This window comes from Eretmochelys imbricata, chromosome 3 (genome assembly GCF_965152235.1).
Source record: "Eretmochelys imbricata isolate rEreImb1 chromosome 3, rEreImb1.hap1, whole genome shotgun sequence".
Lineage (NCBI taxonomy): Eukaryota > Metazoa > Chordata > Testudines > Cheloniidae > Eretmochelys > Eretmochelys imbricata.
The window spans coordinates 209247926-209266864 of NC_135574.1; the positions used below are offsets into that span (position 1 = coordinate 209247926).

An 18939-nucleotide genomic window follows, 5' to 3' on the forward strand; every position below is an offset into this window, starting at 1 on the left:
ATGATCTCCTTCCAATAGTTTTTAGAACCATCCAAGAGAATTCTATAGCAGGGCTCCATTAAAAGGGGGTGGGGATTGGGGGCTCCATCAAACTCTATGGGAGAGATCAAAATTTAGAAAGCTTAGCATCTATTACAATTCAAAGGGTATTTTCATAAGAGGAATTTGAACCTTAATTGCTTTCTCATAAATATATATTTTAACAAATACTCTTACTCTGAAATGTTTCTTTAAGAAGGCAAATAGCTCATGACAGAGAGTAGAACAGACCTTGACTTTTTATATTTTTTTAAAGGACAAATGGTATCTCCATGCTATCTGTGATGGGTGTTTTCTGTTAATAAAGCCACAAATGCCTTAGCCCTTTCGGGGAGGGAGTCAAGGTACTATTACCTACTGACTGTAATCTGTAATTGTAGCATGTTGGGCTATTGATGTGAATTATTTTGGTGCCATGTTACACTGTGCCAAACATGAGACTTGGATTCTAACTCTGGTTATGTTACCAGTGAAAGCAATTGGCCGTCTTAGTCTACTCCCCTGGAGATCCAGCCACACCACAGAACTCCCACACATTGTTGTGCAATTCAGAACTCAAGGAACTTCATCCCGCACCGCTGCACTGAGGGCAGCTTCCCACCCTGATTTGAATGGGAGCACGATCATGCCCTTGGTAGACTGCGCTCGGTAGCAACACACAGAACTAGACCGACAGGAGAACTAGAGCCACTCGCCCGGAGCTGTCTTGCAGAGAATCTTACAGCGCTGGGTACCAAGCCCAGCCTGTGCTGTTGTCTCTTTGTACTTATGTACGCTCCTATTCAGCAAACTGATTCAACTGAGTTTTCTAAAAAATGTTTGTGGCTTTAGTTAATTGACATCTGCAGACTTCAACCCTTTATTGGGGCAAATGCTTCGGGAGGCCTTTTTAAGGGGATTGGATGAGGAAAAGGAGTTATAAGCAACATCCCTTTGTTCAAAGATGTCACACTAGCCCGGTTTTCAATTGGTGGGGAGGTGTCACTGATGGCTGCGGGGCACGCGGCCTGCTGCTAGTCTGACGGCAGGGCAGGGCGGCTTTCTGGGCGGGCGCAGCTGATGGAGCGCATATGATGTCATTCACACTTCACTGGCTGCTTTCCATGTCCGTGAGTGTAAAACCAGCCAGGAGACGGAGCGGACAAATCAACCTGAAATCTGATGGAAGGATATTTACCCTATGGAGGTTTATATAGGCTATAATCTGGATTTCATTGCTACATCTCTGTTACTGTGATTAGGGTTCCTGGAGGCATGTGCTACAGAAGATGTTGAGAAGCAAAGTCAGAAGTGTCCGGAGTCAAAACTTCCCAAGAACAAGTGAGTCTGAGATTATTGCAAGCCCCATCCTGGCATTGCCAGAGTAATGTGGTTTGTCTTGTCTCTCAGCACTGGGCTTTTAAGGTCCTGTTTTGTAGAACTGCTGCAGTGCCGTGGCCTTTCATCATTTCGAAAGGAAGGAATTTCGTTCGAGTCAGTGCTGAAAGAAAGCGAGAGATGAACAGGAACAGTCCTTGCGGCTGTTTATTTGCTGACTTGCAGAAATTGTGTCTCTTTAAAACTCATAGGGAGACACGAATACTGTGATCTTGGAGACATGCTTTGCCTGGAAGGTGCGATCCAGATACTCAGACATGTCCACCTCCACCTCGATGGTCTGGGGTCCTTTCAGGCTTTGCACAAGGATCAGTTCTCCTGTCTGACGGTCGGAGCGCTGCATCACGAAATGCCCTCGGTTGTTGCCCCCAATAATCCCGAAGCGCAGGCTGTCAGGCCCAGGCCGGCCTGGGGCGGAGGCAGTTGCCATGCGGAAGAGAGGGGTGGGGGTTATTAGGTTGGAAGGCAGAGGGAGATAATGGAAGGAGATGGACTTTGGGGCATGATGGCACAATCTGCTGTCCATTGGGCAGGGGTTGCGTTCACATTGGCTAGCAATGAAAGAAAGAACAAGGGTTAAGGCAATCCTGGAAGCGGGAAGAGCCTGTGCACTTAAGTTGTTGCGGTTGGGCTGTTGTGTTCTGTTCTGTTTCTGATGCGCCATTAACGATCATGGGAAGAACTGTCACATTTATTGCCCACCCATTTCCTAAAGCACCTTCCCCAAAGTAGCCTGGTGATAAAGCAGCGCTCACATACGAACCCCGCAAGCCCCAGGAGACTCACGGCCCTAGTGATCTGAGGCAGCACCTTCATGGCTTGGATTCCTGAAAAGTAGCAGACCAGGGGCCAAATTCTGTTCTTAGTTACACCAATGTAAGTCTATGGGATCTCCACTGAAGTCAATGAAATGAGTTTGGATTTATACCTCTGTAACAGACAGAAAGTGGCCCGCCAGCCACTGAACTAGGGCCCCCCAGCCTAGAAGCACGAGCCTCTCCGGGTATGTCTACACGAGAGGTGGGAGCCAGCCTCCCAGCCTGGGGAGGCAGATTGTACTAGTGGGGCTTGGGCTAGCTGTGTGGACATTGCGGCACCAGCAGAGGCTCAGGCTAGCCACCTGAGCTTAGGCCCCCCCATCCTGCCTGCTGGGTCTGAGCTCCAGGGAGTAGCCCAGGCTTGCACCACGATAGCCATGCTGCTATTCTGAGTGCCCCAGCTTGAGCAGAGCTAGCAGGAGTCTGTCTCCCCAGGCGCGAGGCCCGTTCCCAGCTGCAGCTTAGACAGAGCTGAAGAGAGCTGGAGATAGAACGCCAGGCTCTGTAGCTGGGGCTGTAGCAGCCATCCGGTGTGGCTCAGACACGGCAGGGGACATGAAACCCATGTTGGCCAGTGGGTCACACACAGATCTCTCAGTCACGCCTGGAGGAGACCAAGGCATTAAGAAGGGCTGGGTATTGCTGCTGAGATCTGCTAGGTGAAGCTGAGGGTGGAAACCAGGGAAATCAATGGGAATTTTGCCATTGACATCAGCAGGGCCAAGATTTCACCTGGAGAATGGTATTTAACCCTATATTCATCGATGATACGGCCCGAAGGGGCCATTGTGAGTGACCATCTAGGTTGTCTTCTTGTCTAGCACAGGCCATAGGATCTCCCTGAATGAATTCCTGTTTGAACTAGTGCACCCCTCTGCAAGATGCTCCCCAATTTTGGATTTAGCCAAATGAAGAATTGAACTAACTTCCATCCGAACAACCTGGGAAGGGAGTTTTTCTCCTCAGAGGAGCCTCTCCTCGGTGGTGACAGTGATCTCCCCAAAGCAGGCCTGTTTTAACACTGTCGTTCAAAAAGGTAAATACCCCGTCGAGCTTTTCAGCCATGGGCTGTTTTCTCTGGCATTGCCAGGGGGTCGACTCTCTTGCAGTCCCCTACTACTCACAATGGCGACGTTTTCACATAGCTGGCATTGCCGCTGGGCCGAGGGCACTCGGCGCTGACGCACTGGAAGCCTCCTCCTGTGTTAATGCACGTCATGCCCCTGGTGCAGTTGTGCTGGGACAGGCTGCATTCGTCTATATCTGCAAAACAGCGAGATTCGAACAGAAAGCGCCAGAGGAAACCACTCGAAGTGCAGAAAAGTGACCATCGGTTGGCACTGAGGGCCTGACATGGCCGCCGACCTTCAGCGACTCCTATAAAACATGCTCCCTTTTACGAAGAGAAAGAAGGGGTCATTTTTTTAGAGTAGATTTGCCCTTGGAAGACTTCCCGCAGCAGTGCGACTCCGCCCTGTTTGCGTGGTCAGAGACATTCCAACTCCCCTCGCGTTAGATCTGCCTCATTAGAAACAATTGTAACGAACGTTAAATGTTGTTTTACTGAGCTGGAAGGGTTAACACTGATTTACTCCATTATCACTCACTCTTGTCCACCTACATTTCATCTCGTTACTGGGGAGATTTGAGTTTTTGGCTCAGAGGCTGCTCTTGTCCCCTTTTAGCCTATTACCATCACAACAGCTTCTAAAGTGGTTAAATGGTTAAATATAAGGAAGAAAACATGATAGTAGCAATTTTCACCTGATCCCTCTTCCTCTCTTTACCTCGCAGTCAGCACCTTCTAAATACACATCCCCCGTCTCCAGCAAAGTGAGTTTAAAAAAAAATCTAATGAAAATCAGACTTGATGGAAACACTAGCATTCTCCATCTCTTCCTTTCTTCTGTTCTTCTGGCACATCATGGGATGCTTTTTGTACTATAACCTCTGTCCGTAGATAGGTTAATCCTTGCTAGCCCAGGAAAATCAATGAAAGGTCTAAACTAGAGCAGAAAAATGAAAATCTATTTTTGCGACAAATTTCAAAATTACAGAGTGGTTTGAAACTGACCTATTTTTGTTTTGTTTTTAAAAATATGGATAGAATATCTTAATTGAAAATCTTACCAAAGCAGTATCAAAAATTGTATGTTTTCAGTAACTGCTCCTCCCCCCCCCCAAAAAAAATTAAAAGGCACTAAATTTTTCACAAAAAACCACCACGTTTTGACAAAACTGATGCTTTTTCAGAATAAATTTTTGAAAAAAGGCTATTCTTTGAGGAAACTCTGTTCACACAAACAATTTCAACCAGGTCGAGTCAAATCTTTTAAAATAACCAGCCATGTTTTTCTCTTGTGAATTCAAATTGGAACAGGTGCAGAGAAGGGCTACGTGGATGATCAGTGGAATGGAGGGCCTGTTTTATGAGAGGAGGCAGAAAGAACGTAGCCAAGCAAATTGGAGTCTGAGAGGGGTTCTGATCACTCTCGCTATAAGCACATCCGGGGGGTAAATACCAGGGAGGGTGAGGAGCAATTTAAGCTAAAGGAAAATGTTGGCACAAGAACAAATGGGGATAAACTGGCCATGAACAAATATAGGCTGGAAATTGGAAGGAGGGGTTATAGCCCAGTGTAGACAGTGCTAGGTTGATGGAAGAATCCTTCTTTCAACCTAGCTACCTCCTCTCGGGCAGGTGGGTTAACTATGCAGATGGGAGAACCCTTCCCGTCGGCACCAGCTGCGTCTACACTATAGGGTTTCAAGTGGAGCGAAGCCCTTTCACTTGACCTGCCAACTGCTGTGATGGGATGAACAGCTGGTCCTGGCAGGGGCTGGGAGGGAGGGGCAGGAGTTAACCGGGGGAGCTACCGGCAGATGGGAGGCGCTGGCAGGGGAGGAGAGCAGCTTGGCTGCCGGTGGGTGCTAAGCACCCACTTGTTTTTTTCCATGGATGCTCTGGCCCTGGAGCACCCACAGAGTTGGTGCTTAGGCCCTGGAGCATTGAAAAATCATGAGCCAGACCACAAAAATACTCCTTTGAACTTGGTTTCTTTTTATGACCCTCCTGGGTTTTGAGCTATTAGAATCACGCTTCCCTCGCTTTTCTCCACAGCAAGGAGGGCCAGACCCTGACTTCTGTGTAAAGAGCAGCGGGGATTCTCACCAAGCCACCTGATGCCTGGAGCTGGGGCTTTCAGAAAAACGCCTAATATTGCAAGACTCATGATAAAATCGGGAGAGCTGGAAGCACCAAGGCCTTGACTCAACAAAGCACAGTTTGAGTGGGGAAAATCCCACTGCCACTCCCTTTTACCTCTCTCCCCCACTTTTTTTCCATTGGGAAAAGGTAGAAAAAGGTAAAAAATGGAAGCGAAAAGGACGTTTTTTGACCAGCTTTATTAAAGACACACCTTCCACAAGATTCAGGAATGCGTCCATTTTGACGAAATTCCACCTGGTTTCCTGGCAGCTCACCTGCTGGCTCCTCACCAGTCGGCCTTGGAGGCTGAAGCCCCAGCTCCCAGGCTCATTGATCCTTGGCAGCCTGGAATTACCACTCTCCACCCAGCTCTAACAATGGATACAGACAGGGTAAAATCCTGGAGTCAACTACACCATGTGAAGATTTCAGCCCAGTGAAGTCAATGGGAGTCTTCCTATCTATAAAATCTCTGCACACATTCGGCTGGACCCAGCAGGTCTTTGAGACAGGAAGTTACACATGAAATCAGAAAATAATACAGCTTCTGCAAACGTACTTTCGTTTCCTGCAGCAAGCCACGGACTGCCATGCCTAGCTATCCGAGAGCGCTGGCTCACCTTCACAGCTTTTCCCGTCTCCGAGGAGCTTGTATCCACTGGGGCAGGAGCAGCGGTAAGAGCCAGGAACGTTGACACAGGCGTGCATGCACAGACGAGGGGCTCCCTCCAGCTTGTAAACCTCACACTCATTTACATCTGCAGAGGAAACACACTGTCCCATACAACGCAGACCCTGAACAAAAGGGTCCATCCCAGCAAAGAATTCCTGCTGACAATCATTTTGCTCTTTGCCAGGACAAGAGCACCCGGGAATAGCAGCAAACTGCTTGTTTCCTCCCAAGAGTGGCCAGGAGTGGACCACCATGGAGAACCTAGTGAAACTGCAAAGGCACAATGTTACCAAGCAAAGATATTTCTGTGCTTAGTGGTGTGTGGGATGAAATCTGACTCACCCCTGCTTTGGGGCCGGCTGGCTTGATTCTAGCCCACACTATACGACAATACGAGCGAGCAGTACGCAGGCCACGGGCCATGCAAAATGTGCACGCAAACTGGACTAGTATTTCCTTAACAAAAGGGCCAGTGTGCTGGGTTTTGCAAGTTATGGAGTTCTTGGGATGCCCCCAATTTCAATAGTCATAACTAGATTAGCTGGGTTTAAAATGCTTGGCATTTATCCAGTCCCTTTTATCCACAGACCACAACGCACTGATTTACAGATTCTAAGCAAATAGTAGGGCGATGGTAATTTATTTTTGATCTCAAAAATGTATTTTGGGTTCCTGGTGAGTTTCCAGGAGGTTCTGGCTGTCGCCAGTTTGGGTGTCCATGCCTTAGCCAATTGAAATGGCAATGCAGTGATTTACAGTAGGTAGAATGCACTGTAATTTCCACTCTGCTTGCAAAAAAATGCCAGGAGGTCTTAAATGGCTACAAAGACCTTGATTGTGTGTCTGAGCCAAAAGATGGCACCTCCAGAAGCACAGAGTCTCTGAACAACATGTTGGGACACTGGTCCCATACTGACTCAGAGGGAAAATGTCATCTCCTGAAGCGCCTGGATTCTCCTCAGCGGTCTCCTGTCCAAGTACTGTCTCCAAGCACCTTCATTTATGAAATGAGACCAGAGCACAGACCTAGGTGGAGATCATAGCTTCAGCACATAGCTCAGTGCAATGTTAAAAAAAAAAAAAGAAATAAGAAATAAAATAAAATAAAATAAAATAAAAAAGAAAAAAGAAATAAGGCAAAAGAGATGTCTCCGAGCAAAAAGAAAGGAGGGAAAATGTTCCCGCCATGTGAAAGAGCACCGCCGGGATATCTGGAGGCCCTGGGGAATGGCGCCCATCCAGCCCACATGTTGTTAAGCCAGATCACCCAGGACTTTCAGAAGTGACTAGGGATTGGAGGAGCCTCCATTTTTGGGTACCCGTCTTGAGAAACCTTAAAGGAGCCTGATGTGCAGAACACGCTGGAGCACCTGCCCTCCGAACACCAGGGCCCTCAAAGGTGCCCCCAGGGAGGCACCCCAAATCACCAGTCACGTCTGAATACTGGCTAGTGACATTCTAGAGCTTCTAGGAGGTCCAGGGATGGGTTCCTCCCCTACCGTAAGGTGCTGAATAGAAATGTACAGAGTCTTGTGCCATATTCTTGCCATGATGCAATCTATACAGTTAAAGGAAAAAGGCAGCTCTGTTGAGCAACTACAGTCAATAAGGCCAGTTCAATACCAGCTAGATACCAGCCATCAGCAAATAGAACACAGTCAGGCTGAGAGAGCTCTCCCGCCGACAAAAACCTTCCACCCCCCGAGAGCAGAAGTAGCTTTGTCGGCAGGAGCACCCTCCTGCTGACACAGTGCTGTTCAAGCAGGCGCTTTTCGTCGGCAAAACTTTTGTCGTTTGTGGGGGGTGTTTTTTCACACTCCTAAACGACAAACGTTTTGCCGACGAAAGTCCAGCGTAGACAAAGCCTTAGCCTCTTCCAAGCAGCCCTCTCCATGGCAATCATCCATAAAAGCTGCTGCAGCTAATGAATATTCAGCTGCTTAGATGTGCTGTGTGTGCATTGGGCAGCAGATTGGTGAAAGCTGCCGGTGGATATTTCTGCTCATCTCCTACCCTGACATATGCTGTTGTCGGCCGTGCCGCTCATGTGGAAGCCGGCTTCGCAGCTGCAGTGTTGGGTCCTGTCGATTTTGGCACAGCGTGGCTTGCGACTGAAAGCTGGGTCGTTTGTAACACTCCATGCAGGTGGGACTAAAAGAGAGAAGACAGGAAACTTTAAAGTGCTTCTTGGACACCTGGCTCACAGGCCTGCAGTAACGTTTTCAAAAGTACCTAAATCACTTAGGAGTCTCAGTCCCATTTTCAAATGCAACTTAAGCACTTAGGCCTAGATCTTTAAAGGCCCTTTTGAAAATTCCACTAGATGCCTCTATGCATCTTTTGGCACCCAAATACTTTTAAAAATCTCGCCCCGAGGAGCTTAAGTCTTATTGAAAATCACTGGGAATTATACTTTGACATTTTTTCTCCTCCTTGATGAGATAGGGTCAGATTTTTGAAAGTGCACAGTCTTTGGAAACGCAGGGGCAAGGACTCTCCTTTTGTTCAGTGTTTGTACAGCGCCCTGAACAATGGGAGTGGGCCTCTCAGTGCTACCACAATGGAAGGTTGATATCTGAGAATGGGCAGGGGCTTCTGCCTTGTAATTCGTTGTCTGCCTTGCTCGAGTCTCTTTCTCTTTCACACCTCACCAGGTTACATACCTGTTTGTGACTGGTACTGGCAGTTCTCACCAGTCCACCCTTGAGGACAAATGCACTTGTACTGGTTTATTCCATCCACACAAGTTCCACCATTCTGGCAGGGATTGCTCGAGCATTTGCTGATCACTAAGGGGAAAAAACATTTTTAAAAAACAAACTACACTGGTTCTATCTTTCCTAATGTAAGGCGTGACCTTGCTGTCCTTCAATGGATGTCAGTGGGAGCTTTGCCTGAGTAAGGACTGCGCGATCAAGCCCGTAATTTTAATAATGCATGAAATATAATAATAATACATTTAAATCAGGATTTTAAAAATGGGTGCTGACATTTAGGCTCCGAAGACCTCCATAAATGTTAATGGGGGGTGCTGGGTGATAAGTGCTTTTGAAAAGGAAGGATTTAGGAGCCTAGAATAGGGATTTAGGAGCTTAAGTTGAGGTTCCCCCCACCATTTTTTAAAATCTTGGCCTTAATTTTTAAGCACGCCTTTCCTTGCCAAGCCACATTGTGAGTGCCCCACATGACTACCCACAGAGTAGCTTGATGGCTTTAGCGCTGTGACCATTCTGTTTGTTCGGCTGTTTCAGGTCAGGAGGTGTATTTCTGCCGGTGCAGCTTGTCTAACTGTATCTCCAAAGTAAGAAACCTCCCAAAGGATCTTTTCAAATCATTTTTACTAGCAAGCAACCCCTTTGCTATGACTGGCCCCATCTTTTGCAGAATCAGTCTAAAAGCTATCGTAAATGGTCAAACACAGACCACAGAACCCCGCGCAGTTAGTCACACCTCCGCCCCAGGATCATGTTGGCCTAAGTTGGGACAACCCCCAGCTTTGGAAACAACAAAGAGTTCAACAGGACAGATGCAGCCTGAAGTACTTGCTGAGTTTGGTCTGAATACTCCCAAAGTCCTGTTCACCTAAGCCATATTTTCATCCCTGCCCGGCATATTCTCTTCCTAACTCATTAGTTCAAAGGAGTGGCAGTGAAGAAGCAGGCGATGAATGCCGCATGGCTAGCAATTCCTAAGCACATGCCAACAGCCGAGCTTGCTTGGTCATCAATAGCATATTCTAAATATTTCAGGACTGCTAGAGCATGAAGTTATTGACCAAGACGTGAGAGAGCATTAACCGACCTCTTCCTTGAATTTGCTGCCAGCGGAGATCCAAATTTCTCATCTCACTTGCTCTCTGCAGTGATTGTGTGCAGTGGGCCGCACTAACACCTGGCCTACAAGCTGCGGGGGGAGACAACATGTCCCGAAGTGGAATGCACGACAGTCGCTGCACAGGTGTTCAGCAAAGGAATGCAGGGTTTCATTGGTTGCCAAGCATTTTCATGTCAAGGAAGGCTACATAAAGCCTCCTTTATTTCTCATCTACATACCAAGCCTGGGAAGATTAAATGGCTCTCTGTCCTTATCCCCAGCTCATTCTATTCTCTTTCTACAGACAGTCCAGGCTGTCAGCTTATCTAGTATGGCTGAGTTCATCTCTTTAGACACTTCATAATAGACTGCTACAGCACTCTGTGATTTCAGCAATGCAGGGGGTATATGTTGGGAGCTTAATAGTCCATTAGCATTTTAGACAATGTGGTGGAATTTCCTTAAACAAACAACACTTTCAACCTGCAGAGCTCCAAGCTATTTAAACCTTGTGAGCCCCATTGCATGAATGTCAACTACCCAGGCTATAAAAAGTATATTGGCCATAGGGGACCATTTTAGGATCCAAAAGACTGATACAAACATAGGCTTTATCCAGAACAAATACATGATGTGTCTCACGTGGCATCAAACCTAAATACACGCCTGACTTTAAATTAACACTCAAATTCAATCCTTCCCTGCGAATTGCCAGGCATGGAAGGGCTGGTACTAAAAAGACTCACGCATAGCAGGTGGCAGGGGTTATTTTTCAAACTCTCTCCCATGACTCTGCTCTGAGCTTGAGCTCCCCCAGCAAGCCACTCCACATGCCAACCGGGGTGAGTTCTGTGGGAAGTTTCTGAGGTGGACAAACTCCTTATAAGCTTAATGACAAATATGATACGAGATGGCTCGCTCTCTTAGCAAAAGGAGAACACAGATTTCTCAGTGGGAGGCACCAAAGATCCCTAAAGATCAGCTGGGGGAGCAGTGCAGTCAGTGACTTTGTGATTCTGAAGTGTTTGCTTATAGGTGTTGCTGGGCCGTAATTCATGTTCTGATTGTGTATAGCCTTGTAGGATTGTTTTAAAACCAGTGAACACTTTATAAGCAAAGCAGGTGCCCATGTTCACAGCCCTCCAACTTTAAACAGTTCATGTTGCTTTAAAGATAGTTTATTATCAGGATCATTTACTTTACGCCTGGCCAAGAGTTTGGTTTTAGCAGGCCTGTGAGGCTCTGCTCTCTTTCTCAGCTTATCTTTGGGGTTCCTGGGGAGCTTGGGTTTTGGGTTTTCATTTTTCTTTAAGAACTCTTAAGCCCATGCCTAAAAGAGCATAATTACTAGTAATACTTAGTGCTTCTCTGGCACTTTTCATCAGTAGATTTCAAAACACTTTACAAAGGAAATCAGTAAATTATCCCCATTTTACAGATAGGGAAACCAAGGCAGAGGGCGATGCAGTGACTCGCCCACATTGACTCAGCCAGTCAGTGGTGGAGCTGGAAGTAAAACAGCAGGTCTTCTGAGTCACAGCCCAGTGCTCTAACCATTAGGCAATGCTGCCTTGTATAAAGATGGAAATATCCAAATCAGGGCAAGCATGTTTCTGCCATTCTAGGTTAAAACTCTGAATATAGAGCAGCCAATGTAAGTTCATTGGCTTCCTGGCTGAAGCATCCATGTTAGGAGTGGTTCAGTGGGAGGTTTATCTAGCATAAATCATTCTTCTCCCATAGGTGTTTCTTAATGGGGAATCTTTGGCAGGTCCATGCGCATTAAGTGAAAGCAGATGTTAGTGTCTTGTGATCGACTCGTGCACAGTTTCTAGAAATGCTGTTCAACAGCGTTTCTTTGGAATGATTCAAAATGTTGCATTCCAAAGGGAACAAAGCCCAGCGCAGCTCTGGGAATGACAAGGGCAAGGGATAGGGTGACCAGATGTTCCGTTTTTATAGGGACGGTCCCGTTTTTTGGGACTTTTTCTTATATAGGCGCCTATTACCCCCAACCCAGTTTTTCACAGTTGCTATCTGGTCACCCTCGCAAGGGAGCGATGTTGACTGCTTCAGGAGGGATTCCAGGGTGGGTTACTGTGAAGAGCTGCCAATATTTTAACAAAGAACCCCTCCGAAATGTTCCTTCTTTCTCTGTGATCAGGCTGATGCGCCAGAGTCTGAGCAGTGCTGAGAAGAAATATGCATGAGGCACTGAGCAATCCTGGGTATCTTCCTCAGGGGAAAGGTTTTTAAAAGAGCTGCCTTTTGGTGCGATCTGGGCCATTCCCAATGCAAAGCATGTGATGGTGAGACGTGTTTCCCAGTGCCCCAAGTGGTCAAAAATCGTGAGTTAGGGCTTCAAAAATCATAAGAGTGGTTTAAAAAATCATGAGGTTAAAAAAAAAAATCCCTAATACATTTTGGGTTCTTTTTATTTAACCTCTAGTTTCCGAGCCTTCGGGGGACACTTGGGAGGCATTTCCAAACTTTTCTCCCTAACCAGGGGAGCATCTGGTTCTCTGCAGTGGAGGAGCCCTTGCATAAATTACATGTGGGCCTTCCCCAGCGCCACAGTGATTCTCCATTCCCACCTGGCAAACAGCCCTGGCTCCACGGGCTCGCGCGTGCTACTTTGGAGGGTCAATCTTGAAAAACACTTGGTGCCAGAGGACAAACTGGTATAAAAGTGCCCTTGCAAACTAGCGCCTCCCACCTGTGCCACATCCCTGAAATACACAGTGTTTTAACAGGAAGAATAACCAGTATCCTCGAAATGAGAGACATGTTACATGACAATGCGTTATGCCAATTTTAAACGGGTGTAAATTGGATCAGAATTTGGCTCAAAAGGAAGACAAGAGCATGGATCCTGCTGATAGAAAGCTCAGATGTCGTTACAATAACGTATCTATGAATTAGAAATATACCTGGGAGAGCAACAGTTTCAAAGTAAATGTATTCTCCAGCCATTGCACGTAGAGAGGGTCTTTCAGCTGAGGATCTCCCTGTGGGTGTGTCATCTCCCCATTATATAGAGGAGGGAACAGAGCCATAGAGACGTTAAACGAGCTGCACAGAGTCACAAAATGACTGAGTGGCAGAGAGCTGGGAACAGAACCTGCGACCCCACACTGAGAACAGTGCCCCTGAGCGCAGGAGTGCTGCATCGGGGCAAAGTCTTTCTTTGCGCTGCATGGCAATTTGTGGGGATTGTATTTCTGCTGAGTTACTTCGGTGGTCAGAGCGCCACAGTGGGCGCTGTAGGCTTTGAATACTAGTTTCAATCAGTCTTGTGGTTTTGGAAAACATACTTTGAAAAAAAAACAAAAAATCCTTTTTTGTGCAACCGCATTAAGCCAAATGCCTGCTAACCACCACGAAACATATTTCTGCCCAGGAAATTATTTTTAATAGAGGTAATTAGATATAATTTTCTTGTTTGCCAATTCGAATCAATCACATGTTGGACAGAAAGGCAGCCGTCCAAATAAGCATCTGAGGGGAATTATTATGAATGTGATGCGCCAGCTGCTTCAGACCCTGATATTTATTGTTATGAAATAAACTGTCTATTAAGGAGTTGGTTTTGTGCTCAGAGCTTCAGCCCTGAGCACAATAAATGAAACTCACATGGACTCAGGACGAGAAAAGTGGAACAGATGCAAGGTTCACTGTTAGAGCCTGGGACCCCTGTTACGCAGAGCTGGAAACCAGCCGAACTACTGGTACACAATGCAACGTACCCAACCATTATTATTCAGTGCTGAAGAGGGGGACACACTGAATGACTTTTCCAGTTCAGTGGAGACTGTCCAAGCACAGCTCCAAATGCATGGGCTTGCTGAGACCTGCAAAGGCCAGCTGTGAGTTCTGCAGGCAGGAGAGGACCAGCTGTGGCATCTCCACATCTCCTGTCCCTGGGGAGTTGGCATTTGTAAAGAACAGAACATCACTAAGCTAAATGCCGAGGTCACAGGACCAGCCCGTAAAGAGCGTAAGGTTGCTAAGATTCAGGAGAAGAATCCTTAATGGATAAAACAACCCCTCCCCCCCTCATTACCACACTTACTATGCAAGAAGCTGAAGTTGGGGAGATAACTGACAAGCCAAGGGGAAGCAATAGCATCAAAGAGAACCCAGGCTATGCATTAGTCTTTCCTGCACACCAACCATCCACACTAACGAGTTATGACACTTTACAGTAGGGTAGCTACACTGGTTTTGTTCTCTAACCATGGCATGCATGGGCCTGTGCAGTGACATGAAGATGGGCTCACACACTCAAACCAAGGGCATGAAAAGGCAAAGTACCTTTGCACCGCGGTGCTTCTCCAGTCCAGCTGCCATTTGCCTGACACACTCGGGTGCTGGAACCAGTGAGCTGAAAACCAGGTTCGCAGGTGAAATGGACTTCATGGTCCACAAAGTACTTGGTACCAAATCTTCTGCCATCCACGGGGGCATCCAGTGCAGGGCAGGACACTGCAAAAGCACAGTGGGAAATGCTGACGTTAAATACTCAGTATGCTAACCACCCCTGGAGTACTCGGACAGCCAGCTGGCTTACAGTCTTCTGCCTCTCAGCTCAGTATTGTTCCCATGGAGTAACAAAGTGACCACCTCGGACAGCCTGAGCAATTGTGGAAACCTACAGCATAGTTTCTAGATTAGTTAGGCAAGATGCCTTTTTCAGGATCAACAGAGATATCACTGAGGTAGTTGTTACCCTGGGGTGTTGGTCAAGCCATGCCGTGCCTCCTGTGTTTAAATAGTGAAAGACCTAGAATCTGACATGGATCCTCACAAAGGAGAATTTTATGAAGAACAGGCCAGATACTAAGACCTTTATTCATAGCGAGCGATATTTGAGGCTGGAAGTGGTTCCATTGACTTCAGTAGGGTTACTCTCAGAGTAAGGCATTATTCAACTAGACAAAGGCCCTCAGAATCTGCCCCCAAAATACACAGTTTATTTTACATTATGTATGAAATAATCAACAGAGAAAAAGTGTATGAAACATCAGCTGGCAGAGCCCACTCCTCCAGATGCTGTCTTCTGACTGAAAGCAAAAAAGAAAAGTGAAGTATTGACATTTACAAAAAATCCACAAACCACACGGGGAGAGTGAAATAGCTGTACCATTAAAGAATGCTCTGTCCTCAGCAAAGAAAATCAGCACATCAATAATAGGTTGGCGTTCAGAGCCCGCTGGCCTATTTCATGACAGAATTATCTTAGTGCCCCGACGGTTAGTCATGTAGGAAAGGAAAGAAAGAATGAGCTGATACCTCGCAACGGAAGACTCCATGACATCCCTACTTGTACTGTCTGGGAGGTCCCTGCTCTGAGTAGCCATTGGCTGGATGAAGCATTTGATAACATGCAATTGTAAAAATTGCCTTATGGTTACACGCTCTGGGCCAAATCTTCTGCTGGAGTAAACCGGTGCCGCACCCTTGAAGTCAGTTTAGAGCAGCAGCAAATCTGGCCATCTTTCTGTTTTACATGAAGCTGCTTCACTTTCCCCAGAGTGAGAAACGCGTCTGTGCGGTGAGTAAAACGCCCCCTTGCTAGATGCCAAAAAAGCACCTCTTAAGCAGGGGCTGTAGAGCGCCACGTAGCGTGGTGGGGCATAGATTCCCCCCAACCCTCCCCTTGCTGTTTCACGTGCCTCTCCCCCAGCGGTCTGACTCCCCCGGCCCATGAGTCCCTACACCCACCCCCTCCAAATCCGCGTGGTGCTGCCACCCTGCGTGCCAGGTCGCAACCTCACTCTCTTAACTTTGGCCTGCCGGCACTGCTGTCATGACAGTGCAGGGTCGCAGCACCACTCAGATGCGGCCTGCCCAAAAAGCGGTTGGCCCATGGCCTGAGAGGCCCCTCTGGCTCTGCGGCCTATACTTTTGAGGACCTGATCCTGCCAACGCTACAGGGTGTAATGCTTCCTGCCACTGACTCCAATAGGCAGGGGATCTCACACCTGCACAAACTGTGTGAAAAGTTTAGGTTGCCATGTCAAGCAATCAACAGTCACAAGTGTCAGATCTCTGGAGGCCCATGCAAGCTTCATTCAGCCTCCTTGTGTGTCCAACCTGCCCACTGAACGAGGCAGGGATCCAGTGTGTGAGCCCATAATGAACGGCCGTACCCGAATGCATGGTGATGCCAACAGCGCCAGCCCCCATGGAGCGGCTCAATATCCCAGTGTCCTAGCTCCGGTGCTTTATGTAAACGTGCCCCCCCTTGAATGCCTCCCTGTTGCAAGTCCAGGGCAGCAGCAAGAGGGACTGTGGCAGGGGCTGGTTTGTGTCACCGCCGTTAATGTTTCAAACGGCTGGTAAAAGGTGAGATGGTTTCGAAGGCTCACCCAGCACCTGCGGAGTGGGGTTCTCCAAGGGCGCCACCCCAGCCGGGTGACAGGCGTTGGGAGGCCATTCCAGGCAGAGGGGCAGCAGCGCAGAAGGTAAAGAGGTCTGTGAATGAAAGGGCTATTGTTGTACCATTAGCAGAGCGGAGGGTGGGGGAACCTGAGTGGGGCGGGGTTTGCAGGCTCCCAGAGGCGAGTCAGCTCTGGAGAAAGGCTACTGGGATTTCTTGAGTGTGCGTTCCAGCCTGTCAGTTTGACTTCGTTCACTGTTCCGTTGTTTTATTAGCATCACAGGGCAGCAGTGAATTGTATTCGGCATTCTCAGAAATGTTCTCAGACACTCTTCACCCGCAGTGGCAAAGCTCCCAGATAACACTCAGCCAGCTCTCGGAGATAAGGCCAGCTATCCGAATCTTCACCTGCGTTGTGAAGGTGTTTGGCCAAAGGCACTTCTGCTAAGTCAAAGCTCTTGGTTCTGGGTATGCCATTTAGTGCACTATCAATTCTGTTACGTTACAGCAATGTCAGATAAGAAAGTGAATCAGTAACATCCAAACGATACCATAAAACTGAAAAGGAAACCATAGGGCTTTTCATTTACACCTTGCCATTTGGATGTGCATTCTACTTACAATAGATGACATGCCCTGTCTGCTCGTGCCTGGGCCAAACAACACCCAGAAAAGAACCCTGCAGTGGAAGAGAGATGGACAGTGACTGGCAAAAGTTAGAACAGAGGGGTAACATTTGCCAGGAACATCCTTTGACAGTTTAATTTCAGTGGGAGCTGGATTGAACCTAATGTGAGACTTTCCATGGATGTCTGGGAGATCAGAATTAGTGCTATGTTGGAGTTGTTTCAGAGCTCACCATAAGGGCTTCTGAAAGCAACTTGTTGGCTGAGTTGATAAAATGACCACATTTTGACCATACATGTACAGATCACGTCTCTCATTTTTTGAGGACAATTTGAGGACTTCAATAGCACAGATATAGGTGTGAGGTTTTTTTTGTAGGAGTGGTGGGTGAAATTCTGTGGCCTGCGTTGTGCAGGAGGTCAGACTAGATGATCATAATGGTCCCTTCTGACCTAAATATCTATGAATCTATGAATCTATGAATCATGGAAATGCCGTTGTGAGAGACTTTCATTCTGTGCATACTGCTGCTCTGTAGGTGAAAGAGACTTTGACGCAAAAGGTACAGGCTATTCATCCGGTAGCAGGGTAGCATCCAATTCCATCTCATTGTCGTGAGTTAGGAAAAGAACCTAAGTCTCCTGGCTCAGAACAATTGTTGTACATGCTTCCCTAGAAAGTTTAATCATATGAGACTGCATTGGAAGGGCCTGATTCTCCACTCCATAGCTCCTTGGGGAGACATTTGCACTGTGCAAATGAGGTGCAAGGCACCTCATAAATTTCAAGGTAGGAAGGTCCATTATGATAATCTACTCTGACCTCCAGCATCACCCAGGCCAGAGAAGTTTGCCCAGTGACTCCTGCATCCAGCCCAATAACTTGAGTCTGAGCTACAGTGATTTTTTTAGACAGACATCCAGGCTTGATTTACATACTGCAGGTGACATAAGTTGTTCCTGTGGTTAATTCCCATTCTGTGTTAAAAATGTGTACCTTATCTCTAGCCGCATTTCATTTAGCTTGAGCTCCAGCCCTTAGGTCTTGTTGGATGGATGTAAGTCACAACCATGAAGATCAAGTAATAACAAAAGAATGTGAACAAAAGAACAGACATGCTGGGTCAGACCAATGGTCCATCTAGCCCAGTATCCCATCCTCCAACAGTGGCCAGTGCCAGATGCTCAGAGGGAACAAACTGAACAGGGCAATTAGTGAGTGATCCATCACCTGTCATCCAGTCCCAGCTTCTTGCAGTCAAAGGTTTAGGGACACCCAGAGCATGACCTTCCGTCCCTGATCATCTTGGCTAATAGCCATTGATGGACCTATCCTCCATGAACTTATCTAATTCTCTTTTAACTCAATTATCCTTTTGGCCTTCACAGCAACGAGTTCCTTCCACAGGTTGACTGTGTGCTGTGTGAAGAAGTATTTCCATATGTTTGTTTTAAACCTGCTATCTACTAATTCCATTGGGTGAGCCCACGTTTGGGTCTTATGTGAAGAGGAAAATAACACTCCTATATTACTTGTGCCACCCGGTTCATGATTTTAATACACCTCTATCCTATCCCCCTTATTCCTCTCTTTTCTAAGGTGAACAGTCCCAGTCTTATTAATCGCTTCTTATATGGAAGCTCTTCCATGCCCCTCATCATTTTTGCTGCACTTCTGTGTACTTTTTCTAATTCAAGTATAGCTTCTTAGTTTTGCAATGGGGTGACCAAAGCTATATGCAGTATTCAAGTGTGGGCATACCATGGATATATCAAGTGATGTTTGATATTTTTTGTTTTATTATCTATCCCTTTCCTAATCAGCATTTTTGACTGCCACTGCACATTGACTGGATGTTTTCAGAGAACTATTCATAATGTCTCCAAGATCTCTTTCTTGACTGGGAACAGCTAATTTAGACCCCATCATTTTCTATGTATAGTGGGGATTATGTTTTCCAATGTGCATTACTTTGCATTTATCCACATTGAATTTCATCTGC

General features: G+C 46.9%; 1 protein-coding gene across 1 annotated transcript in view; it reads right to left on the reverse strand.

Moving 5' to 3' along the window:
• Positions 1–1594: 1594 nt before the first annotated feature.
• Positions 1595–18939, reverse strand: part of FBLN7 (fibulin 7) — a 33887-nt gene continuing 16542 nt past the window's right edge. Inside the window, exons 3-8 of the mRNA XM_077812086.1 lie at positions 14243–14413; positions 8779–8904; positions 8129–8266; positions 6063–6200; positions 3359–3497; positions 1595–1967 (exon numbers count right to left, since the gene is read on the reverse strand). Coding sequence (XP_077668212.1) covers positions 1595–1967; positions 3359–3497; positions 6063–6200; positions 8129–8266; positions 8779–8904; positions 14243–14413 — 1085 coding nt within the window. The remainder of the gene's footprint in view (positions 1968–3358; positions 3498–6062; positions 6201–8128; positions 8267–8778; positions 8905–14242; positions 14414–18939) is intronic.